Source organism: Scardinius erythrophthalmus, assembly GCF_964197995.2.
Source record: "Scardinius erythrophthalmus genome assembly, chromosome: 5".
Lineage (NCBI taxonomy): Eukaryota > Metazoa > Chordata > Actinopteri > Cypriniformes > Leuciscidae > Scardinius > Scardinius erythrophthalmus.
In genome coordinates this window covers 38,966,671-38,994,401 of record NC_138225.1, presented here as the reverse complement: position 1 = coordinate 38,994,401, position 27,731 = coordinate 38,966,671, and the positions used below count along the sequence as shown (strand labels likewise).

General features: G+C 41.6%; 1 protein-coding gene across 2 annotated transcripts in view; it reads left to right on the top strand.

Annotated features, from left to right (window-relative positions):
• abr (ABR activator of RhoGEF and GTPase) overlaps positions 1-27,731 on the top strand; it is a 409,594-nt gene that overhangs the window by 178,358 nt on the left and 203,505 nt on the right. For both annotated transcript variants that reach the window (XM_081366269.1, XM_081366270.1), the window contains one exon: positions 21,354-21,539. In XM_081366269.1, coding sequence (XP_081222395.1) covers positions 21,354-21,539 — 186 coding nt within the window. The remainder of the gene's footprint in view (positions 1-21,353; positions 21,540-27,731) is intronic.

Genomic DNA, 27,731 nt, shown 5'->3' with positions numbered 1-27,731 from the left:
TTTTTACTGCATTGCCCATTTTGGCAGCCTCACTCTTGTGGTGCGCTTGAAGGTGCGTGTATAAATTAGTTGTGTTTCCTCCAGATGCTGCCACCTTTGTCAGGCAAAGTTTGCAGATAGCCTCATTAACATTTTCAGGTTCCTTTTTTGCATTTGGTTTGAACCCAAAATATTGCCAAACAGGCGCTTTTGCGTTGCGTTTCGACACTAAATCGTCCGCCATTCTTTTTCTGTAAATTCGACTCCTCTCGTTCTCCTCACGTGATAAATGAAAGATGACGCATTGTAGCTATGTTCAGTTTTTAATTATAGTGCATGCTCTCGTCTTAAGTAAATTATTTACAATTATATTTTCCATTTAATTCAAATATCTCATAAAAAAAAAAAAAACTTAAAAAAAAATGTGGGGACGGTGTCACGGTGGAAAAGCGATGTCACCGGTATTGCGTCTTAAAACCGGTAACACCGTCAACACCGTCTATCGTGGCAAGCCTAGTTTGAACTTGCCGCTTGCTAGCAACTGCTCTCTCCTTGGAAACTTTGTGTTTAAAGAGCTAATAAAACATTTAGACTCAGATCTATTTTTCATGTCTAATTATTTAGTTATGTGGCAAGTAGCCGTGTAATAAGCGAGATAATGTACATCCAGCCAGTTTTTATTGCAGAATAAACCCCTTCAGAGTGATTCAAGCCCCTTTCGCTGATCACCCTGTCAGGGTTTATTCAGGGGACGGAGGAAAACTAATTATAAAAGCTAATTAGTCTTATTAAATAAGACTAAAATAAAGAACTAATTAACACACTGACAGCAAAACACAAGACCTGAAATACAAACATGAATAAAAACAAGCTCAAAATGTGACAGTACCCAGCCCTCCCAAAAGTTGCATCCTCATGCCGTAAAACATCCACAGGGGTGGAATGGTGGGCACCCTGAGGCTGACGAGGGGTGGCTTAACAGAACAGGAAGCCTCTAGGGAGGTGCAGACAGCTCAGGGGCCCAGGGAGGCGCTGGATGTTGCAGGATCGGCCTCTGTTGCCTTGACCCATTAGCTTGGCTAGGCCACTATGGCCAGAGACGTATAACACCCCACAAAATTTTCTTGGGAAGAGCTATGGGGTTATAAACTGGAGTGGGCTCTTGGGCTGGAACGGGCTTTTTGGCTGGAGCGAACTCTGGAGCTGAGTCAGGGGCTGGAGCAATCACTTGACTCTGGTCTGGTGCTGGAGCGGATGAGTGTGTAGCCCAGACACACAATGCCAGAGCCATTATGGTCAGTGCTGCACTCTTTGGGCTTAGCTCTGGAATTTAACTCACTGGAACAGACTTGGGGATTTCTCTTACTGGAACAGACTCAGGAATCGTCGTTACCGTGGAATTGGTGACTGAACTGATACTTTAAAAAAGAGCCTTAAAATTAGGGTAAATGACATTAAATAATATTATTCAGTGAATTAATATTACCCAGTGAATGAGGAATAATTCACTGGGTAATATTAATTCACTGAATAATATTAGCTGGAATATAACATTGTCAGGAAAGTAACAAACAAAACGTACTCGGTTACCTAATGTAACCTCGGTTCTCTCTAGAAGAGGGAACGAGTATTGCGTAAGTTGCTTACGCATCGGAAAGTCTTCTTTCTTCGAGATCTGAAGCCAAAAATTATCCTTAATTTTGTATTCATTGTCAACGCAGTGCGGCAGCCGGCAGACCTAGGCAGGCTGTATAAGCGTGCTCATTGGCTGCTCGGCGGCAACTGCTTAAGCCTATCAGTGAGCACTCTGAAACGTGGCCTCCAATGAGGGCGCTTCGCGCCCTCCACACCCTTCTACCGTCAGAATGGGTGTGGCCAGCGTGTATATAACCAGTGCTCACAGGCTAAATATCTGGTTTTCGCAGTCTGAAGCGCAAAAGCTCGTGGCGCGACACGGCAGGTTACGCAATACTCGTTCCCTCTTCTAGAGAGAACCGAGGTTACATTAGGTAACCGAGTACGTTCTCTTACGAGAGGTTCTCTCGTATTGCGTAAGTTGCTTACGCATCGGGAACCCTTTGTCAACGCCGTGTGCGCCGAGCATCCAGCCCATGAATCCCAGGGAGACCGGGGAAAACATTCTGCTGGAATACGTGGCCGGTCGGAGAGATGGGCCAACACAGTACAAAGCACTTCACTCAGTATATAAAATAGAGCGGCACGGCCGGTCTATAAGCATATAACAGTGCAAAACAGTAGGGCCGGCAGAGCGAGCCCACACAGTACATAAGCACTTATTAGGGTAAGAAAAGAGCGACATAGTCGGTCTTTCATGAAGAGAATAAACCCCCGCGCCACAGAGTGGAATACGGGCGGCCAGCAGCACGGGCCAGCACCGGTAAAACAGCGCGTAAAGGGGAATGAGAAACAGAGCGGTCCAGCCGGTCTGAGTATAAAACACTTCACCCTAAGTATCATACCAGAAATATCGCCAGCATGTGAACGTAGTCTGCACATGAGAGACTGGGCAGAGCATATATGTCACTTATACTGACAGTAATTTTGCCTGTAAGGCGGGAACTTCCAGGTTATAAAACCTCACGAATGTTGATGGGGGAGGCCCAGCCCGCCGCCATACAAATGTCATGAATAGAAATTCCGCTGGACCAGGCCCACGAAGAGGCCATGCCTCTAGTAGAGTGGGCTCTGATACCCAGAGGGCACTGCAGGTGTTTGGAGGCATAAGCTGCTGCAATCGCGTCCACTATCCACCTGGACAGGCTCTGTTTCGAGGCGGCGAGACCCTTGGTGCGTCCGCCGAAGGAAACAAAGAGCTGCTCTGAACGCCTGAAAGCGGCGGAGCGCGTGATGTAAACTCTCAGCGCCCGGACAGGGCATAGGAGGTTATCACTGTCCCCATTATCGGATGCTGGCAGAGCCGAAAGGGAAATGACTTGTGCCCTAAAAGGGGTTCCAATCGCTTTGGGGATGTAACCGTGTCTCGGTCTGAGAATGACTTTCGAGTCGTTCGGTCCGAACTCAAGACATGCAGGGCTAACAGATAGCGCGTGCAAATCCCCCACACGTTTAACTGAAGACAGAGCTATCAGAAAAACGTTTTTAAGCGACAGGTACTTTAAATCCACGGATTTGAGCGGTTCAAAGGGAAAAGCCTTCAGGGCCTCCAGGACCAAGGACAGATCCCAAAATAGGAACCGAGGGGGGCCGCGGGGGATTCATCCGTCTAGCTCCTCTGAGGAAGCGGATAATGAGCTCGTTCCTTCCCATTGCCCGGCCGCGCGTCGTCTCAGCGAACGCTGCAATAGCCGCCACATACACTTTGAGCGTGGAAGGGGACCTGCCCTTTTCCAACAGCTCTTGTAGGAAGGAGAGCACCTGCGGGACCCCGCATGCACGTGGATCCAAGCTCTTAGTAGCGCACCATTTAGAAAACACTGACCATTTAGACGTGTAGAGCCGTCTCGTAGAGGGGGCTCTAGACTGTGTGATCGTGTTCACGACCCCTTCTGGCAGGTCAACGGGTATCCGTTGATCACCCATGCATGCAGAGACCAACGCTCTGGATGGGGATGCCAGATCGATCCACCGGCTTGGGAGAGGAGATCCTTTCTCACCGGGATCGGCCATGGGGATGAGTGCGACAGCCTCACTAGCTCTGGGTACCAAGTTTGGTTCTCCCAGCGCAGGGCTATAAGAAGCACTGAGTGGTGCGTTTCTCTGATCCTCGAAATGACCTGTGGCAACAGGGAGATCAGGGGAAAAGCATACAGCGGGAGGCTGGGCCATGTCTGGGACAGCGCGTCCTCGCTTTTCGAGAAAAATTTCGGGCAGTGAGCGTTGTCTTACGACGCAAAGAGGTCGATCTCCGCTCTGCCGAATAGGCGCCAGAGAAACTGGACTGTCTGGGGGTGCAGGGACCATTCTCCCGGGGGAATGTTGTCTCTGGACAGTCTGTCTGGACCGACATTCAGGTGGCCCGGCATGTGCGCGGCTCTCAGCGAGCGCATCGAGCGGTAAGCCCACACGAGAAGGCGTTCTGTCAGCTTGCACAGATTTCTGGATCTGACACCGCCCTGTCGGTTCACATAGGATACCACGGACATGTTGTCCGAGCGGACTAGCACATGGTGATCCTGTATGAATGGGAGGAAGCGCTTGAGCGCGTTCTCGACCGCTATCATCTCCAAACAGTTTATGTGGAGGCATTTTTCCTGGTCTGACCACAGGCCAAAAACCGGTTTGCCCTCGAAAAGAGCGCCCCAACCTGAGGTGGAAGCATCCGTCGAGATAACTTTGCGGTGTGAGATGGCTCCCATTGTCACTCCCCGCTGGTACCAGTCGGCCGCTAACCAGGGCTTCAGTGCTGAAACGCAGCTCTGAGTCGCTCTGATTCGGATGCCGCCGGAAGCCCAGGCTCTGTGAGGCACTCGGGCATTCAGCCAGCGTTGTAGCGGGCGCATTGGTAAAAGACCCAGCTGAAGCACTGCTGCAGCTGAGGCCATACAACCCAGCAACCTCTGAAATGTTTTGAGAGGTGCGGTGCTGCCCGGCCGGAAGGACGCGGCCAGGCGTCGAATGCAGCGCGCGCGCTGTGTCGACAGGCGGGCCGTCATTGCCACAGTGTCCAGATCCAAACCCAGAAAAGAGGTTGATTGACTGGGCACTAGCGAGCTCTTGGTCCAGTTGACCGTAAGCCCCAGGCTGTCCAAGTGGCTTAGAAGCACTGTTCTGTGGGCGATGAGTTCGGCCTCTGACTGTGCTAGAATCAGCCAATCGTCCAAGTAGTTCAGAATTCGCATTCCCCGACCCCTCAGGGGAGCGAGAACCGTGTCCATGCACTTCGTAAATGTACGGGGTGCCAATGACAGGCCGAACGGCAGGACGGTGTACTGATATACCTGACCGTCGAAGGCGAATATCAAGAATGGCCTGGGTATTATCTGGATCTGAAAGTACGCGTCTTTTAGATCGAGAGATATAAACCAGTCCCTTGGGCGAATTTGCGCGAGAATTTGTCTGGTTGTGAGCATTTTGAACGGTCTTCTCATAAGAGCTTTGTTCAAACGTCTCAGATCCAAAATCAGTCTGAGAGCTCCGTCCTTCTTGGGAACGAGGAAAAAACGGCTGTAAAAGCCCGACTCGCTCATGGAAGGGGAAACCGGTTCTATAGCCCTTTTGCACAGAAGTGTAGCTATTTCTGCTCGAAGTAGATGTGCTACTTCCCCATTCACTCTGGTCTCGATACGCGCTTGAAAGCGCTGAGGGCTGCGAGCGAACTGCAGAGTATAGCCCTGTTTTACTGTGCTCAGCACCCATTCTGACGCGCCTGGAATAGCTTCCCACGCTTTCACGTGTGCAGCCAGGGACAGAATGGCCTCCGGGCTCTGACCGCCACTGATCGCGGGCTCGAGAGCTCGAAACGGAAACGCTCTCGGTGCTTAGATACGGCGGGTCGCAAGCAGCGATTACTGGCCGTTTTACACACAGCGTCCCGGTGGCTTAGGACGGGGAACATACAGTGTGAGGCACGACGCTTGAAAGCGGCGTCGGGGGCGAAGTATTCGAGAAGATGTGTGAGCTCGTGGGAGCGGGCACAGCATCTGTATTTATAACATGACCGGTCGTGAGGGGTTGTGTAACAGAGCGGGCAGTGAGTAGGTGTGGGCACAGCGGGGTGGACTCGTGACCTACTTTTAACGCTCGAGCGGCTTCTGCCTGCTTTATGCGAGCGGGCTCTGTGAGAAACACGGGGATTTATAGTGCTTGTGTGCAGGGGTGAACACGGAAACGTGGGCACATTCACTGCATTTGAAACACATACGGCGTGAGCCGTGCATTATGCTCATTTGAGATTTCTCTGGGTCGCCGTGAGAACGGTGGTTGCGCCGTTGCGGTTGTCTTTTCTTTCCTCGTGTATAGACGCTCATAAATAATCGAGCACCATGTGGTGCGAGAGGCAGGTTCGCTTTCTGTATGTAAGAAAAGCTGGCCGCGAGCTCAGAGAGGCGAACAGTAAAAAAAAATTCTGCCGTGAGAGCTGGCCTCGAACACGGGTACAGGGGAGAACACATTAGTGTTTGGTTAGCGCGAGCATATAATAGTACGACCTCATGTTTGTTTGCAGTCGTGCGTGTAATCAAAACAGGCTCGTTTACTGCAATAGTAATATTTCCAGCCGCCTGAACTTAAGAGGGGACTGAGAAATGTTTGAGAATTGGCGTGTGTCCGGCCACAGCGGGACGAAAACACTCTCTCTCCTCTTTTCGCCGGGGAGTGAGGCGCGCACGCTGAACGTTGCTCGTGACCGTCCGCTCTGTCATTCCTTGTGAATGGCGCAATCTGCGCGGCCCAACAAGGGGAAGTGCGGGTTCGCTTTCTGTATGTAACAAAAACTGGCCGCGAGCTTGGAGAAGCGAACAGCATAAATTTTTATCTGCCGCGAGAGCCGGGATCGAACCCGGGTCTCTAGTGCAAAAGCCTAAGATTCTGCCACTGAGCCACAGGGGAGAACACATTAGCTTTAGGTTAGAGAGAGCATATAACAGCGTCATATGTCTTGTGACGGCATTTGCTTGCAGACGTGCGTGTATTTATAACAGGCTCGTATACTGCAATATGAACAATTCCAGTCGCCTGAACTTAAGAGGGGACTGAGAAATATGTGAGAAATTAAGGTAGGTCCGCGCGAGGACGGAGTAGCTTTCTTGTTATGTAAAGAGAGCTCCAGGACCGTCCGTTTCTGCCATCCCTTGTGAGCGGCGCAGTAGCGCGGCTCGAACAGAGGGAGGGTGTGTATCTCATTCGCCTCATCCCCTGACGCGGCGGCGGTGCGGGCGAGAGCCGGCGGTTGAGCGGCCGGGAGGGGGGGCAGAGAGAGCGAGAGAGAAGCTCGAGGGAGAGGTTCCGACGAGCTCCTCAGTCATACCAGTCTCCGGTGGTCACTGCGAGCGGCGCTTCCTATTGCGCGGCCCGGCAGGGACAGGCGGAGCGACAGCTTGGTCGAAAACTTCAAGTCGAGCCCGCAGGGTCGACATTGAAAGTTCTTCGCACTCGGGGCAGCCGCCCGTAGAGAGTGCGGTGGCGGCGTGCTCACGGCCCAGGCAGAGAGCGCAGAAGAGGTGGCGGTCTCCGTTGCTGAGCGGGGCGCGGCACGAGCCGCAGGAAAAAAACGAGGCGTTTTGACAAAAATGCCTCGTGCTCTTTTAGAACAGTGAGAGATAGTGTGTGTCGCAGGGCGAGCACACACAGCAGTAATAAAAGGATATGCGGATAGCGTAGCAGGCACGGATGGCTGAAGGCGGCGAAGGCGGCCGGCTTCTTTAGGCGCTGTCCTTGACTTGCTGGTCGCTGGTTTCAACGGCGGCGGCTCTCAAGATCCAGCGATGCGAAGAGCTTCGCTGAAGACAAGAAAATCAGATATTTAGCCTGTGAGCACTGGTTATATACACGCTGGCCACACCCATTCTGACGGTAGAAGGGTGTGGAGGGCGCGAAGCGCCCTCATTGGAGGCCACGTTTCAGAGTGCTCACTGATAGGCTTAAGCAGTTGCCGCCGAGCAGCCAATGAGCACGTTTATACAGCCTGCCTAGGTCTGCCGGCTGCTGCACTGCGTTGACAATGAATACAAAATTAAGGATAATTTTTGGCTTCAGATCTCGAAGAAAGAAGACTTTCCGATGCGTAAGCAACTTACACAATACGAGAGAACCTCTCGTAAGAGAACAGCATATTTGCATTTTCCAGCTAGTATGTTATTAATTATTAATAATGTTTTTGTCGGTCTAGATCATGAAATGCTTTCTGACAAAGTGCTGTTTATCTATGCATTTAGACAGAACTATATAGGCTACTCAACCGCGATCGCGCGTAGATAATAAATAATTTCCACAGAGCGGTATTTATTTAGATTTGTATTAGCGAAATAATGGTTATGTAGTAAATGATAATATAATTTAGGGTGTTTAAATGAGATAATCTTGTCAAAAGTTTCATGCAGTAGCCGTGCTTGAGCATTCCTGATCATCAACCCAGTCAGGTGCTCAGCAATATGAACAAACCTTTTTTTCGAGACTAATGGTGATACAACTATATCTATAACTATACAACAGATAGAGAATTAAATTCAGCGCTTTTATTTTCAACATGCACTCATTCATGTCTGTTTTATTTAATTCATGTAAAGTTACGTCTTTATTGGGGCAGGACATGGCGGATTAGGCTACGCTACGTGACTCCATGAGTTCGTCTCAATTTTTTAGAACCAAGCTGCATAAATAAACTATATCAGGCATTTATGTCTCAAATCTCATTTCTGCATGTCTGTTATGTTAAATAAAGTTGAATAATTAAAACAAAGCAAGCAGAACATATACTTTACCTGTGCACAGAGTTGTTGTTGACTGATCTCCTCAGACGCGGGCAGCAATAGCGGAATTCTCAAAACGGCCACAAGATGGCGCCGTTTATAGGCGAATCCGATATTACAAAAGCGATACCCGATTATGGGAAAATGCTTAAATATCTGGAAAAATATCGGTTAACCGATACATCGGTCGATCACTAGCCGTGATGTGAAACCCCTCATGGAAGAACGCCGTTATGTTAACAACTGTGGCAATGAGTGCTCATCAGGATCAACTGAAGGCTGGATTTTCAAAAATATGTGAAGTTTGTGGCTCTATTGTTGCAGTAAACTTGCACAATGTTCTTGAATGATTAATTTATTAGATGTACGCTGGTCTGTTATTGTAATAACATCGACTTTACATTTTCACACTAAACATGATGCAGAACAAAACAAACTGTGATTGGTTGCATTTCATGTCAGTCAGTCTTTGGCTGATATTTTTATTCTTAAATACATTTAGCCTAAGTGAATGTGTTTTGTCTTTTAAGAAACCTTTATAATGATCATGATTCATGTTAGTTCATTGTTCATTACAATAGGCGCCATGTTAGTACGCACCGAAGTTCAGAGAATTGTATTTGTCCGATTTAGGCCTACAACACGACAATTCATCCACTTCTCTCGAAATACAGTACAGTAAGTGGCTGATGAAGTGTGAGAAGAAAAGAGTACATTTAACAGTAACCTACACAATGTGTATCTAAACACTTCATCAATTTATAATTGAAAGGATTGTTATTGCCGCTTCCATAGACATCAGTGTTTTACAAACTATAAATGTTGTTTTGCTAATACTTATGTGTATTTAAATGTCTGAAACCTAAAATAAACCTTATCTGGTGGAAAACACAGAATAGTTGTGAGATATGACAGTGCTGAGCACTGTCTCTGGTTCAGCGCCAGCCAACACGCTAACGTAAATTTAAATTTAGAAGTTGATGATCACGCGATCTGAACGTTCTAATCACACTGGTGTGAATGATCATACACGTCAAAGGGTTAACTAGCAATCACATGCAGTGATGATACTTCTTACGTGTAGCGAGTTAGCTCTATGAAATATTAATAATCAATAATAACTGGTTATAATTGATTATTAATATTTGGATCAGTTAATATAATTAACTTAATGTTGTAAATTAATATTACAATCAATTAACCTGTTTGTCCCGTGAACACTCAGTGTTAATTGTTTATTAATTCTAAGAAATGTACACTTCCGGGGCATGGGAAATGTCTTTATTACTTTACAGTACTACTAAGAGCACGTAGTCAAGATCTATGATTAGGGACTCCAGAGACACGGACAACTTTACATGTGACATGAACAAGACTTTATTAACTAGACTAAACACGTAAACTACTCTAACATACACATACAAACAGTTTACCAAGGGAAAGAGAGCTGAAGCAGAATACAGGAAAGCAAGAAGTTATAGCATTGTTTGAAATTCAGCAGATCAACAGCCTTGAGCAAACCATCAGTTTAGTTCTAACACGCCCTTCTTTAAAAGGGGTAAGGATACTTAATTTATCAAATAATGAGACTAAGTTTGATACTTGCATGTCTCGCCCATTTGAATTAAACTGTTCTGATGCAATTTGTTAAGGCTCCAGTTGATATTTGCTCATGTGGTCTTGATGAGAGAGAACCAGTGGTAGTCAGAGGATCTTTGGTGAATGGAAAGACAAGGCCGCAGCCTGGTACAAGCTTGGGGGTCCTTAGAAACTTCTAGTTCAGCAACATCAGGATTCCAGAAGAGAGTAAGAGAGAGTAAGAGGGCTGATCTTGTGATCAGTGATTTTTAAAGTGTGAAGATGTCACACCCTCTGGAGGTGTGTGAGCCAATAAGAAGATTTCTCTTTGGAGGGAAATTTTATGACCCATTGTGTTCTAGCAGGGCATGAATATGTAATTTCATTGGGTGTTTAACCCTCTGGGGTCTGAGCTGTTTTCTGGGCCCTGGAGGTGTTCTGACATGCTTTGACATTTGTGCTTATTTCTGTTACTTGTGACATTTTCATGGCTAAAGTCTAATTACACTGTATTCAGCACAAACTCTGCTACAATAATATATCAGCAGCATGTGTGTAAAAGTTTGTTGTTTTGATATAATGACATTTATGCGTGGTTTGTGAAAATACAAAAACAAATTCTCACTGAAATAAGGTCATGAAACCCATACTGATTATTTCTTCACAAGACTTTTGAAAATTGTATGACATAGCCTAGAATATTTGCTCTAAAACTATGTGAAAATCACCCTGACTGCTCATTCAGATTTTACGACGTGTTTTGTGTGAAAAAGCGTTATGCGGGAGCTCATTAATATGTAAGCTTTTCACACCTGAGAAAGACAAAGACCCTCCCCTAACGGCCCTATTAGGAGCTATCAGGCCCTATCATTCTGAGCAACCTTGCACAAAGAATGAGGAGATTTAAAAAATAATGGTTTTTAGATTTTTTGGATTTATTTACAACACAACATAATCCAAAGATACACAACAAATGACAAAAAAGCACTCATTGAAAACAATGATCCAAAGACAGAGACCTTTGTGCCATTCCTAAAAACATTGTACATACCTTTCATTTCCAAGGTGTTTGATTTTCACTTTACCATGTTCATGTACAGCACATGTGTCAAACTCAAGGCCCGCGGGCCAAATCCGGCCCGCCACATTATTTTATATGGCCCGCGAGAGCATATGGGTGTCTTAAAATTAGGGATGCAACGAAATTTAGGCTGCCGGAAATTTTCGGCCGAAAATAACATTTTCGTTTTTTGGCTGAAAGATACTAAAAAGCCGCCGCGCCCCTCCGTGTTCGGCGATGGTTTGACTCTGGCTCAGCGTGTCTTATGACTTTGCGTGCGAGTCCGCTTCCGAAGATGCATAACTTCTAAGCGCGTTCCGCTGTGTGTGTGCGCTGTGCTCTCCGCTCCAGGTTCACAGCGCGTTCTGCTCAATGTTCCGCAAGCAACGTCCTCCGTGTGTGTGTGTGTGTGTGTGTGTGTGTGTGTGTGTGTTGCGAGCTCTGCTCACGCTCACCGGAAAGGCAAAGTCCGCTAAAAAAAACGTGCCAACATGAAATTTATCTGGACTTGTTTCTTTTTGCAATAGCACTACTGTGCTGTAATGGTGTGTATATCCGTGCTGGGCAACACTGGTAAAATTACACGAATCACGATCCTCTCGTTCTCCCTGCTCTGCTCATGCTCTGATAAAATATCTTTGTAGGACTATACTTTATTTTGACAATTGGTCAAAAAATAAATCTGTTAAATCTGATTCTTCTGCATAGAACTGATTGAAGAATAATATATTGATATTTTATATTATTTTAATATAATAATATATTTATTTAAATATATTAAATATATTACATAATATTTCATATAATATGTACCAGTATTATTCACCATTTGTATCACTCCGCTTGTCTGTGTTTGTGCCACTTGCATCATTAAGCCAGTAGGTGGCGACAAGTGACTGTCTTTATGAGTGAACAATTGAACTTTAAACTGATTAGTGCCAAAAACATTGATTAACTGAAAGAAACAAGTAGCTGAAACCAATCTATAATGGTAATATAAAATGCAAATTTGCCTCTGGACACAAAAAGATTGCACTGGGTTTTGATTGAAATGTAACATCTATGCAAAATAATCCAAAGATTTCTTATTTAAGGCCATTCTTGTTTGGAATATGTGATTGTGTATTGTCAACAATAAGCAGAAACATTCTGCATTTCCATTTTGTAGTGTGGATCATTCATTGCAATATTTATCCTCATTCTCATTTTTAAGAATCTGTTATCTTGACAAATAATTTATGCTACTGCCCACTGACATGCTTTTAAAGCTATTGTTATCCAAATTTTTTGGCCTTTAAACACCTTAAAATGCACATATGTAGGTCCGAGAAATCAAAATTTTATCGGGGGAGCATGTCCCCGAACACCCCTAACTACCTCACATTTGAATGAGTGTGTCTGTGTGGTAATGTGGGCTGGTGTGGCTATAGTGCCAGGGCTGAATTTTTGAGCCAGTTTACCCCTGCATATATACAATAATACATTATTCTCTGTATCAAATCATTATTACCCAGCCCCTCATGTTTCGGGCTCATCCCCTTATGTTCTTAAAACCTAGAAACACCCCTGCAAATGCATATACAATATTTGTAACTTAAGTAACAATCAAATAAACAGACAAATTAACATTTTAAAAGTCTTACAGTTACAACCGGCCCTTTGAGGGCAGCCATAATGCTGAAGTGGCCCTCAGTGAAAATGAGTTTGACACCCCTGATGTACAGAGACTCATGTGAATGTTGAAGTCAGCAGGACTCAGTGGCATCTGGGCCCTGAAAGAAAAAAAAAGTGAGCATACAGATATCAAGAGAAAGGCCTGCACGATTTTGGGAATACATTTTAGATTTTTCTGGTTAAAATTGCTTTTTAAAATTCACAGAATACACGCACACACATAAATGTTTCCAACAATATATAATATAATGAACACCAGGTTTGTTGTACCTTGTAGGCATAGGCTATGCACAGTGCTGCATAAAATAATAATAACAATAACCTATAGCAGCCTATAAATCTTCCAAAATATTTCAGTAACAACTAATCTAGAGAAAAATATATTGATTATCATGTTACTTCAAATGTTTCCATTTGTTATGATGATATGAAATGAGATAATTGTAAAAACATGAAGCCGTTTGGTGCTTTTCAAACGCGATCGCGATCCAAAATATGATACATTCAAACGCGATCGCGCTCAAATATAAAACATTATGGTTACCATATACATATCTACATTTGAGCAGATATCCACAAACACAGTAACAGTAAACACAGGTCTAAATATTATAATATTCACCATATATCTAGCAACAGTTCAACTGCAATTTGAAATTTATGCAACAATAACAAACTAATATGTAAGAATTTCTTACCTTACATCTTTCTTGTCTTCAAATCGCGTTCTTCTTCTGAGGTAGCCTAAATCCAATGTAAGCTCACGGCGCGTCTTTCAAACTCGACGAAAAGCAGAGACTTGTGAAGTGTTTTGGTGTTTTGTTTTTGAGGTAATGAGCGCGTTCGCGTTCCATGTGGAGATTTGCATGTCAGTCTCTTTTGCGCGAGTGGGCGAGTGTTCAAATTAAAAATAATTAGGAAGCGTTTGAGAAGCTGGACATCTTGTTGGTTTTATACAAATTACTTAAACTGAGAATATTTGTTTTCAGTTTGAATCCGATCATTTAAAAGTACACACTTAAATGTTTATAAAGGTATATGGCTCATAAATGTGTGACAAGTATTTGCTAAGTTTGATTTCAGTTTATAGACGTGCTCAAGAAAAAAAAGTTCACCGCGACGGAGAGGCAGAACGCACACCCTGTTTATTTTCTTTATTTTACAAAAGCACAATATTTTGATTTGATTGTAAGTGGACACATACAAAAGTAAAAATATCACAGATTCTTTTTTTGTATTTATTTTTTTATGTATGACCATAAATGACGGAGTAATTTAAGTTTATAGTGCTACAATGTGAAGAAAATCCAGCAAAACGTGCCCGTGCGTTTGCTGACCTCAGAGGGTTAAGGAAAGAATCTTCAAGATTCTTATAATACTAATGTTAGCAAAATACACAAAGTTAGCAAAATGTAATGTAAATTAACAAATGGGGGACGAAGATTGGAGTTTATAGAGACCAAACATGCCACACATGATTTTGGTAAACCATAGTATGCAAAGTCTGAAACATTAACCCCAATAGAGTTTACAAGAATACATAGGCCAAACCACATAAAAGGAAAATCATGAGATGGGAAAATTAGATAAATGTTTACATTTCTCAAGTGGTTATATATAGAATATATAGGATTAACAGGGTTTATTTCTCCTTCTCAGCAAGAATTAATTGAGAGTCACAGCTCTCTGGAAATTCCTTTTGGGGTCGTAAAACTCTTATCAGTCTCAGTGTCCTGTAACTTCATTTGTGATGTTAGTTTTGGTGGAAGTTTCATAGGCCTTTGTTGGGAGAGTGAGTTTGCTGGATTATTCATCAAATATGATGAATAATTTGTGTGTGTCTGATTGGTCCAGATGCTACATGTCTATTTCAGAGAACCAGAGGCCAAATATTTCAACCAACAGCTGAGGCATTTAAGTGGCACCGAAATGAGGTTTTGCGTTTTGATTCGGTCCGGTTACATACTGGTTACTTAGCTACTAGAGCCCGACCGATATATCGGCAGGCCGATATTATCGGCCGATATTAGGCATTTTCAAAACTATCGGTATCGGCATTTATAACGGCCGATAAATTAATATTTCAAAAATAAAATAAAAACGGACGAAACACCCTTCAACCATGTTATGAGGGTTGCCGTTGGATAGTTTGTCCACCAGAGGGCACTCTACACGTCCCTGTTGGCAACACTCGTGTATAACGCGCCACACATTCTGCAACCTGCTGATCCAGCCCGAGTCGGGCAGAGAGAACCGCGAGTGAGATCAGCGGTGAAGTGTGTTCATGGTGAGTTGGTAACGACTCACGAGACATACATTGCTTGAATAACAATTAAAAGAACATCCCTATCAGTTCTCTTAACTCAAATAAGGATGACAAAATTCGTGACTCATGTCCAGTTTTGCTGCGGTTAAATAAGCCGAGAGTGAAGCGGAACAACGCGACGTAGGCTATATTCACATAAAATGTTAACACTGCAGTTCATAATGTGCATGTTCTTTAATGCTTTGTCGGTTAAACATTTAATTTTAAATGCTGATGCGCTGTTCTAACGTGTGCGTTTCTCAGCGCGTACATGTGAAGCTCACATGCACTAAAAGCCTTTCTACCAGCGCCTGGATACTGGACTAAGTTATCTTTCGAGTATTATTGTGCTAATACTGTTAAATACACACAAGATTTACATAAACAATGTCGGTTGTCCGCTTGTCAAATGCGTGTACATTAGACGTGTCATGCTCAGCTCTTAAACAGACAGTAGCAATTGTAAACACACTGCCGCTTGTCCTTAAAGGGATAGTTCACCCAATAATAAAAATGATCTCATTATTTACAGGCACTCTAATGTTGTTCCAACTGTATTAATTTCCTTCTAATATTTTTCTAATATTAATAGTTTGAAGAATGTGGGTAACCAAACAGTAGCTGGTCCCCATTGACTTCCAAAGGAAAAAAAATATACTATAGAAGTCACTGGGGTACATCAACTGTTTGGTTACCCACATTCATCCAAATAACTTATTTTCAACAGAAGAAAAAAACAACTTGAGAGAGTAAATTATGACAATTTGAATTTGTTGTCAATTTGAATGTGAAATTGTTGTTTTTGTCCAAAGGACTAAACGTTTAGTCTTTATCAGAACTTTAATATATTTTGATGTTCCTCTGTTCTGTTGTGACAATACAAGAAACAAGTTTCTTTTTAAAATGCATTATCATATTATTTTAGTTAAAACTCATAAATAACTACAAATAACTAATGTTAGGGAAATTTGTTAATGTTTTGTTGTGCGTTTCTGAAAAAAAAAATAAAAAAAATATCGTCCGATATATCGGAATATCGGATTTTAAAACCAACAAATATTTGTACCGGTATCAGCCTTCAAAATCCTTTATCAGTCGGGCTCTAGTACCCATCAAAAGTTTGTACACACTAATTGTAAAGTGTGTCCAAACTTACTGTACTATAATACACATAAATAATATTGCTACTGTATTATAATATACACATAAATAATATCGGCCGATATATCGGTATCTGGCTTTTTTTTTATCGGTATCGGCATCGGCGCCCAAAAATCCATATCGGTCGGGCTCTATTAGCTACCGATTCCATATCAGCAGAATAGTAGAACTGACAATGAACTTAAAGAAAAATAGGGTTTAAATACACAGCAAACAAGAGGGGTCTAATTAACTAGACACACCTGAACAGAACTAAATAAATCAGTAACCATTAGGGATGTAACAATATTAAAACCAAACCGAAAAACCATACACCACCCGCGGTACGTATTGCGATACTCTCATGGCGTACCGAACGAACCCCACCCCCTGCTGCCCCACCCCGCCCTAGCCCATTGTTGAGGATGACCTCACTTTACCTTATGTCACAAAACAAATTTTTCTTCCTCAAAAAGCTCTGCGTTTTGTTATTTTCGATAAGAAACAAAGTGTCATTTTCAAATATTTCAAACAATAAATGCCGTTTTGATGCTCTTTAATGTGATGTGACAGATCGCTATATAGGCGTCTCAGCTTAAGCAGCAGCGTGCACTGAGTGAACCTGATCATCTTTTCCTAATAAACATGAATGAACATCTGAAGGTATGTTGAAAGTTAGTCAGTAAATCAGCTTGTTAACAATATCCCACGTAGCATTACATTTACCTCAGGTAAGTCATTCAGTGTCCACAGCTTGTTAGTCTGCAAGATAAATGAACTTTCGCTAAATATATGCTCTATATTAGCCTATATTCTTTATATTTTACTTAACCTGTTAGTGATGTCTTGATTTTTTTAATGCATGCTTAAAATATCTGTCATGAAAATGACAGCAAATGTGTAAATGATTATATTTAAACAATGAATTGGAGTAAAAACATATAATAACATTTATAAGTTAATGCAAAAACTGCTGTGCAGTTTACATGTTTGCATACAATTTGTTATTTTATTATTGATTATTATACCTAAAAATAAACAGCAACTGAATTTAGGCTAATAGTTTGGGCTCTGTTGTCAACCTTTAATATTATAGTAATGTGCAAGTCAGGGCTCCCTATATAGATTTCAGCATTAGCAGAGTTTGTTTTTATCCTTAAGAAACTTTTAATTATAACTGAATTAATTTAAAGGGACACCAGGCAACGTGTTCGTGTTAATTAATCATCTTCGTAAGTCGGTATATGGTTAAATGACTCATTACAGGGCGAATGAAGACTCTCTCGCCCGCCCTTACTGCCTGTAGGAAGAATATCCCGCTTGCAAGTTCGGTGTACCCTACCTGCCGCCCGCGTCCTTCAGTCTCACAAAGTCTCAGACATCGCGAGAAGCAGGATCAGTTTACGGCAAGCATCCCCAGCACAGAGGCAGACTAACGATACCCAGATGAACTTATAGACTTTGCTAATATAACTTTAGACAAATATTAGCCTCCGATATATATTTTTTATGCTAATGCCCACTCTCCCAAAAAAACAAAACACGAAAGCAGTAGTTCGCCTCGTTCATATCGTTCGTTCCCGGTAAAATTCTAGTATGTATGACAACACAATAAATAAAAAAACTCGCCATCAGTTGGAAAGAAAATATTACTTTACTTACCTCGGTAGACATAACTGGTTTTGAAATAGCCGGTTCCTCTGCTCAGCTGGGTTGACAGCTGATCAGCTGGGTCGTGGCGAGGGGGGAGGGACAACAGTTCGTTTTTACGACACTAGGGGGAGCTTCGTAGAGAAAAAAACACTCAGGCTTGCCTTGTGTCCCTTTAAAGACAGAGACACAATTTGTTTAGTAAACCACTGTTTAAAAAAAAAATATATTTATTTTTTAAATAAATAAATAAATGTATCTGTATGTGTGTGTGTTAAATTACATAAAATTACCGAACTGTACCATACTGTACTGAACCATGACGTCAAAACTGAGGTATGTACCTAACCGTCAGTTTTGTGTACCATTACACCCCTATTAACCATGGAGACGTACAGGCCGGACGGACTAGACCAGAAATACAAACATGAATGAAAACAAGCTCAAAACGTGACATTGGCTGGATGTACATTATCCCCTTTCATGTTAGTTAATAAAAATACAACTGTTCATTGTTAGTTCATATTAGTTCAGGTCCATTAAATATAATATTAACAGAGACAATTTTTGATTTTAATAATAGATTAGTAAATGTTGAAATTAACATAAACTAAGATAACTAAATGTTAACTAATAAATTAACTAATGTTAACAAATGAAACCTTATTGTAAAATGTTACCGAACAACAATAAAGAATCAGAACATTTTTCAAACAATATATAGGCTATGACATGTTTTAGTCCAGATTTAAAATGTAAAAATGTTTAAGTTTGAAAATAAATAGCCTTTATGTACGTCTTTAAGTATTGAGTATTTAAGTATTTGGCGTTGTGATGAACACAATAACAAATACAAAAATCTGAATGTATGTTTGAAACATTTACATAGTGTTCTGAAACCGAAAGTAGCACAGTCTGCTTTGTTTACGTGTTGCCGGGGTAACTGCTCCATTTCTACTGTTCCATAAGCGCCAACTACAGTACTATCAAAGTGTAAATGTGGATTTTTATTCAGAATCAGCATGTCTCCTTCACTTGTTACGCCATACTTCTAATGCACATTGTTGTTTACATCAGAATGCGCATGTCTCTTTGACGCAGCATACAGGCAGTGTTGTAAATTTTAACCGGTTTATAGAAAAGTATTCTTAAATGCATATTTAAAAAATCTGAATAATTCATAAGGAATTATTCAGGGTATTTTGAAATGCCTATGATAACATTATAATTTATGTTCACTACAGTACAAGAGCAGAAGTGCTGCTGGCTGTCAGTAAGTTCAGTGCTCCCTGAAGAGTATTGAATCCTTCTGCTCTGGTGATGGCAGACATCATTCCTTTTGATTAGAATTGCAGATACAATGACTTCAAGGCCACTGTAGTAATGATGACATCTCAGTTGATCAAGTGACAGTAAAGACTTTTACTTTTGTTACCAAAGATCTCTATTGAATTTTCTATTCATCAAAATGTATTATATTTATCATGAAAAAAAAATTATGATTTCACTAAAACATTAAGAAGCACAACTGTTTTTAATGTTAATAATTATTAGAAATATTTCTTGAGCACCAAATCAGCATATTTTAATGATTTCTGGAGAATCATGTGACACTGAAGACTGGAGTAATGGGTGCTGAAAATTCAGTTTTGCCATAACAGGAAAAAAGTACATTTTAAAATATATTAAAATACAAAACAAAATTTTAAATTGTGATCATATTTCACAATATTACTGTTTTTACTTTATTTTTTATCAAATAAATGCAGAATTGGTGAGCATAAGAAGCAAAACTCTTACAGACCCCAAACTTTTAAACGATAAATACATTTAAATTTTACTGCAAGTTTTTCTGGGAAAATGTCCAAAATATTATGAGTATTTTTTTTTTGTTCAATTAAATGCTCTCTAGAGTGAGAATGTGCACATGACTTGTATTAACAAGCTGGAAATCATGGTTTGTGTCTGTGACAAAACTAAAGGCTATTGGCAATTTCAAGAGACGAGCTCTTCGACATGCCCCAACCAAACTTCCTGCTTCAGTCAGAAATGCATCAATACAGGAATACAAAACTGCAAACATAAAGCAGTTTCATGAGGCAGAGAAGAGCAGCAACTTATGAGTCATTCTGATCTGAAAATAACCGTCCTGCACTTTAACACGGTGTTATCAGCCCTGAAGAAAGAAATGAAGGCAAACACACATGAATAGCTGTGTGTGAAATGTTTCTTCTTCTCTCATTTACACTTCATGGTCATGTGCTTTCTTTTTTAAAATTTAGAAAAACACAGAGGGATTGAACCCTGTTCAGTCTGGGCAGCATTACCAAAAGCAAAATAAACAAATGTAAACCAACCTATCAATTCACAGGAAGTGGAGAGAGATATTGACCCACCTGCCAATGTGTACCACTGGATACTACATGGAATCTAAATGCAGTGAAAATAATCCACAATCTAGCTTGTGATGCAGTCTGGAATTAAACCACACCATGTTCATTTGTCTGGCCAGAGGATAACTGGCACCCCGACTGAGCCTGGTTTCTCCCGAGGATGGAGTTTGGGTTCTTCACTGTCACCTTTTGGCTTGCTTAGTTAGGCACACTTAATATTCTATATTCAATATTCAATACACTGTACTGGATAAGATCTGAACTGAGCTGGACGATGACATCACTGTTTTCTCCACAGATGCTTTATAGATGAACTGAACTCATTCCATAATTGATGAACTTTACACAGTTATTGAACCAACCTGATGCCGGTTTCACACTGCACGCGTTAGCAGAGCGTAAGCAGCGCATATTTTTTTCGCCGCCCATGTTAACAGATTAGAGCATTCATACCACACGCAGAGGCGGCGCGGCAGCGCGTAGCAGGAGCAGAGCAGGAGCAGCGGTGTCGCGATAGTTTCGGTGCCCAGTCTATTTTTGCTGTGCGGCTTACGCTGAATTAAAGTGACAATGCATTGATCATGGCAGTTTTACCAAAAAAGCGCATTAATGATATCTATTGTGTTTTAAACAGTCAATCAAATGACCAACAGCAATTTAAAAAGAAAACAAATGTCCAAAAACAAACTTGTTGCACAAACAATAAAAACAAAGATGAACCAAAAGTTATATAAATGAAATTATTAATAAAATAAGCTTCTTGACAAGTATTTTCTCTTAAATGTATTTGAAAACGAAATAAAGCAATGCCAACTTACCCATTATAGAGTACTCTGTCTATACACATGCCACCGTACGCACTGCTCCTGCGCTGCTTGCGCTCTGCTAACGCGTGCAGTGTGAAACAGGCATGAGTCAACACTGAACAGATTTCAACTGAAAAATGACTGTTTACTATTGTCTCTTTAGAGTTGTTTGCATCAATGATCATTATTTTCTTGTTTATCACTGTATAGTTGCTTTGAAACAATCTGTAATGTATAAAGCTCTATATAAATTAAGGTGACTTGACTTGAAAATTAAATTTGGGGGTTTATGGCAATTTAGTACTTCATATGTAAATACATGCAACATGTATTGTAGTGAACATGTATTAATTCAACTCTCTATCTTTCATTCTCTCTCAGCCCATGAAGCCACTTAAAGCTACAGCTACTACATCAAAGCCAGTGCTGACAATGGAGCAGATTGACACTATTTTCTTCATGATCCAAGATATCTTTGAGGTTCATAAGGAGTTTTATGATGCTCTTTTCCCCAACATTCAGCAGTGGGATGAGAAGGTCACTGTTGGACATCTCTTCCAGAAACTGGTGAGTCTACTTGCCAAACACACCGTTCAAAGGCCCTCGATGTTATTTCTAAATCGTACAATGACCCATGTAGTCTACACTACCATTCAAAAGTAGCAAGGATGCCTTAAATGGATCAAGTGTGACAATAAAGGCATTTGTAATTTTAGAAAAGATTTCTGTTTCTATTAGTCATTTTAACGTTTTATTCTCAAAGAATCCTGAAAAAAATTATCAAGGTTTCCACAAACATATTAAGCAGCAGGACTGTTTTCAACATTGATAATAATAATAAATGTTTCTTAAGCTCCAAATCAGCATATTAGAATGATTCCTGAAGGATCATGTGACATTAAAGACTGGAGTAATGGATACTGAAAATTCAGCTTTGCCATCATAGGAATAAATTACATATTGTCATGTCATTTCACCTTCGTCGCTTTGTGGTGGTTGGCTGCATGGATTAGAAAGAAATGACCAGTCTTCTGTCTCGTATGTCATGAAACAGGCCAGCTCCTGACAGACCAGTCCATGCTGTGATATTGTCCAACCAGCAAATTCTTGGTCTGCCACGACTTCTAAAACCTTCCACTAACCCCATCATGATGCTGCATTCAATGGTATCGCCTAGCTGTCTCATTACATGACCAAAATAGTGTAACTTGCGGGATTTAATGTGATTCAGTAGTTCAGTCGTTTTTCTAGCCAATTTGTATACCTGCTCAGTTGTGTATCAGGTTTGTCCATTGAAATTGAATTCGTAACAACTTTCTAATGCACTTGTTTTCAAAAGCCTGGATGCACCTTTCTTCCTCCTTCTAATTTAGATTGTATTTGATCCAGAATTACTCAAACAGAACCTTGCTAGTATGTGAAGCCAGTGCAATAGTTCGATAATTGCTGCACTGAATCACCTTTTTTAGGTAGCGGAATGAAACTGATTGTGTATTCTTGTCCATTTTTCTGGCCAAAATCCCATGGTCCCACACCTCTGTACAGATCTGTTGCAATCGATAAAGTGTCACATCTTCTCCAAACTTTAAAAGCACTGCTTCTACTTCATCTGGACCCGTTGCTTTCTGGTTAGATAATCGCAGCAGGGCAAGACGGATCTCGACCTTCAAAGGAGGTGGCTCTCTTTCTTGAACATTAGGTTTTAAATTTTCCTCTTTATCATCGTACAATCCCTCACAATATTCTTTCCATTGCTGACACACCTTCTCTGGTTCAGTTTGTTTGATGCCATTGACATCTTTGATGGCTACAGTGCGGGGCTGAAAAATCCTGGTAAGTTTTTTCACTGTTTGGAAAACTGATTTGCTGTTGTCCCTCATTGAATTCTCCTCCAGTTCACTGCACAATGTTTCCAATTCTGCCTGTTTATTCTTTCTTGTTTCCACAATTCATCTGGTGTACGGTATTCGGCAAGTTTTTGTAGTGCATCAAATCTGTTTTTTACTTCAAGGTGATATTGCTGCTTGAACTCCTCGTTGTTGAGTTTCTTCTGATCAAGTGGTAGTGGTTTTCTACCTGTTTTCTTTGGAAACCTTAATTTGATCACTAGGTTATGGTCAGAGTCACAGTCTGCACTAAGATATGTACGTGCATTGTTAACTGACTGTTTCCACTGTTCACTGATCAAAATGTAGTCAATCTGGGCTCTGGTGACCCTATCCGGGCTTCTTCATGTGTATCTGTGTCTATTATGTAGACAGAACAGGGTGTTGGTGATCACCAGATGGTGCTCTGCACTGAAGTTTACCAATACCTGACCCCGTTCATTTCTGTCGCCATGCCCATACTTTCCTAGAACCTTTTCTTCTGCATTTTCTCCAACTTTGGCATTGAAGTCACCTATAATTACCAATATTTTCTGTTTGGGAGTCTCTACAAGTAATTGCTCTATCTCATTATAAACTGTTCATCGTCCTCATCAGGTTTGTCAGCTGTTGCTACTGTATCACTGTTACATTTCTTGGTTTCGAGGCAAATGTAGCAGAGATTAATCTGCTACTCACTGGGTTATAAGATGTCAAACACGGGATAGTGGAATTATAGACCCATATGGCAACTCCATGATGCTCTCATTTGTCTGCACCTGCAAACACCACTGTATGTCCATCTACCGTTGTCAAGTGTCCAGAACCTTACCATTTAGTTTCTGACAAACCACAGATACTGATGTCCAGTCCAAGCTCTTTGCTGAGTATTGCTAGTTTGCCAAGCTTGTTGAGACCTCTCACATTCCACAGCCCAATTTTGATATGCTATCTGCCATTCAATTGGTGTTTGATGTCATCTGGAATTGTTGTTGGTGAGCCAGTAGCACACTATAAATTACATATTAAATGATATTAAAATAGAAAACAGTAATTTTTCTTTTTAATTGAGTAAATTGTAATCATATTTTACAACAGGGGTGCCCAATCCTGCTCCTGCCGATCGACTGTCCTGCACAGTTCATCTCCAACACTAATCAAACACATCTGAAGCAACCAAATAACGTCTTCAGGATCACTTGAAAATTAAAGGCAGGTGTGTTTGATTAGGGATGGAGATGAACTGTGCAGGACAATCGATCGGCAGGAGTAGGATTGGGCACCCCTGTTTAACAATATTACTGTTTTTACTGTATTTTAATGTAAAAAAGGCTGTGAAGAGCAAAGAAACCTAGGCTATGCCAAAAAACATATAAAAGCTTACCTACCCAAAACTTTTACTTGATTGCTGGGTTTTTTCTTTATACCCTCCTTGAGAATGTACAGCATTATTTATTGATCCATCTTTATATGGGTATATACTGTATGTGGGCTCATATCAAGAAGACAATACATCTTGCAGTACTTTGCTAGACTATATATATACATCTGATAAGAATGCATCTGTTGAACTTGAGACTGAAATAAACAGTTTAGCAGAGTGGAGATGCCGAGAGGTACTGGCAGAAGACAATAACAGCTATATTCAGGCTTGTGTGTGAAACCAAAAAAACAACAACAGATGTTTCACATGTCTGTTATGGCCATAAATCCTATCAAGGTAGATAGCTGACTAGTGGTGCTTTTCCATTACCAGTACCAGCTCAACTCGACTCGACTCGGCTCACTTTTCGCTCTGTTTTCCATTGCAGATAGTACCTCCACAATAGTACCGGGTCGTCATAGCGACCCTGCAGGAAACTGCCGTGACTTAATCTTCTCCGCGAGACACACCCGCTACCCACACACACAGGACAATGGAGGAAATCGAGTGTATGCTGTTTTTGGATGTTTTTGTTTTTGCTGTTTTTTATTCAGGATACTCCATCTGGCGCATGCAATGATGACGCAGTGAATAGTGACGATTCTCTCTGACCAATCAGCAGTCTGCCGTGTTTTCACGTCACATTTTAGTATCGCCTCAGCTCGCTCAGAACATCGCCGGAGGTGGTACGAAAAAAAGTACCTGGAAGCAGGTACAGGCACAACTTTTACACAGTGGAAAACCAAACAAAGCCGAGTCGAGTCGAGCCGAGCCGAGGCGAGCTGGTACTGTGTAGTGGAAAAGCGCCATAGGTGTGTGTGGAGGATGTGTGTACTGTGTGTCTCATTAACGAACTCAAGATAGGGAGCAGCTCTGTGAGTTCAGACTGCTTCGTTTCTAGGTGTTCTGGTGCAACAAATGTTTAATTGTAATTAAACTTTGTATTCAGTTTAATTTTGTTAATGGATGTTATGCAAATTTATTGTGTGCTTTTGTGAATCTAGGGGCATTTTCTGTGCTGCGTTTAGTGCGTTATGGGAAAATCTAGATTCAAAATAAACTACAGTTTAAAACTTATGGAGTATGGATTTTTTTTACTTATAAATATAGCATATAAAACAAAACAGCTCCTTGGAAAAATGAAATGTAATATTGTAGTAGTTTTAAACAAAGGTTTATTTTAGTTCAGATTAACATTTGAGGGCAGCAATTGTATTCATAATGTCAAAATAAAACCGACGTAATGTTACTTGAAAGCATTATAGCCTACTATTCCTGCCAAACTTCCATGGTTGCAGTTAGTGTTACTACGGTAAATCCATGGTGAATGTTGCTGATCTGTGGACACTGGATAGTTAATTCATGGCACAATGTTTCTTCCTGGTTTCCACGTGCTGTTTGATCTGTTAATAACGGAGAAATGTGAAAGTTTCTCACTATATCTCGCAGCGATGTTATTACTTCTGTGGCGAATTCAAATGCTTTCTTTACTGGATCTCTTATTAGCGCTGTGTAGTAACAGTGTCGCATGATCACGATCGGCTCGCGCTGCACTGGTCCAAACTGATAAACGGTCCTTTAACCACACAATAACGAGCAGTTTCGTTCCGCTTGCATTACTTTTGCCATTTGATGTTGGGCAATGTTGCGGTCGTACCGGCGTCTCTGTATGAGCGCGCTTGCCACGCGCGGCCCGCCTACATTTGAAATAACGAAATTTTGGTCGGCAGGAAAAATGGTCCAACGAACCGTTCGGTTTGAAAATGCGTACCAAAACCCGAACCGAAAGCCTCGTACCGAACGGTTCAATATATATATATATACACTCACCTAAAGGATTATTAGGAACACCATACTAATACTGTGTTTGACCCCCTTTCGCCTTCAGAACTGCCTTAATTCTACGTGGCATTGATTCAACAAGGTGCTGAAAGCATTCTTTAGAAATGTTGGCCCATATTGATAGGATAGCATCTTGCAGTTGATGGAGATTTGTGGGATGCACATCCAGGGCACGAAGCTCCCGTTCCACCACATCCCAAAGATGCTCTATTGGGTTGAGATCTGGTGACTGTGGGGGCCATTTTAGTACAGTGAACTCATTGTCATGTTCAAGAAACCAATTTGAAATGATTCGAGCTGTGACATGGTGCATTATCCTGCTGGAAGTAGCCATCAGAGGATGGGTACATGGTGGTCATAAAGGGATGGACATGGTCAGAAACAATGCTCAGGTAGGCCTTGGAATTTAAACGATTTGCACTAAGGGGCCTAAAGTGTGCCAAGAAAACATCCCCCACACCATTACACCACCACCACCAGCCTGCACAGTGGTAACAAGGCATGATGGATCCATGTTCTCATTCTGTTTACGCCAAATTCTGACTCTACCATCTGAATGTCTCAACAGAAATCGAGACTCATCAGACCAGGCAACATTTTTCCAGTCTTCAACTGTCCAATTTTGGTGAGCTCGTGCAAATTGGAGCCTCTTTTTCCTATTTGTAGTGGAGATGAGTGGTACCCGGTGGGGTCTTCTTCTGTTGTAGCCCATCCGCCTCAAGGTTGTGCGTGTTGTGGCTTCACAAATGCTTTGCTGCATACCTCGGTTGTAACGAGTGGTTATTTCAGTCAAAGTTGCTCTTCTATCAGCTTGAATCAGTCAGCCCATTCTCCTCTAACCTCTAGCATCAACAAGGCATTTTCGCCCACAGGACTGCCGCATACTGGATGTTTTTCCCTTTTCACACCATTCTTTGTAAACCCTAGAAATGGTTGTGCGTGAAAATCCCAGTAACTGAGCAGATTGTGAAATACTCAGACCGGCCCGTCTGGCACCAACAACCATGCCACGCTCAAAATTGCTTAAATCACCTTTCTTTCCCATTCTGACATTCAGTTTGGAGTTCAGGAGATTGTCTTGACCAGGACCACACCCCTAAATGAGCCTCTCCTCAATATTATTAACTCATCTTTATCTTTAGGTCATGTTCCAAGAACATTTAAACTGGCAGTTATAAAACCTCTCATTAAGAAACCACAATTAGACCCACATAATCTAGCAAATTATAGACCCATTTCAAATCTACCTTTTATGTCTAAAATACTAGAAAAAGTTGTGTCCGCCCAACTGGGCTCTTTCTTGCATGAAAATGACATCTATGAAAAGTTTCAGTCAGGATTCAGGCCGCATCATAGCACTGAAACTGCCTCGTTAAAATCACAAATGATTTACTTTTAGCTTCTGACCAAGGCTGTATCTCAATATTAGTTTTACTTGATCTTAGTGCTGCATTCGATACTATAGATCACACAATACTCTTAGATCGACTACAAAATTATACTGGTGTTCAAGGACAAGCATTAAGCTGGTTTAGATCGTCCTTATCTGACCGCTACCATTTTGTCTATTTAAATGAAGAAAAATCGATCATAACTCCAGTAAACTATGGAGTGCCGCAAGGATCTGTG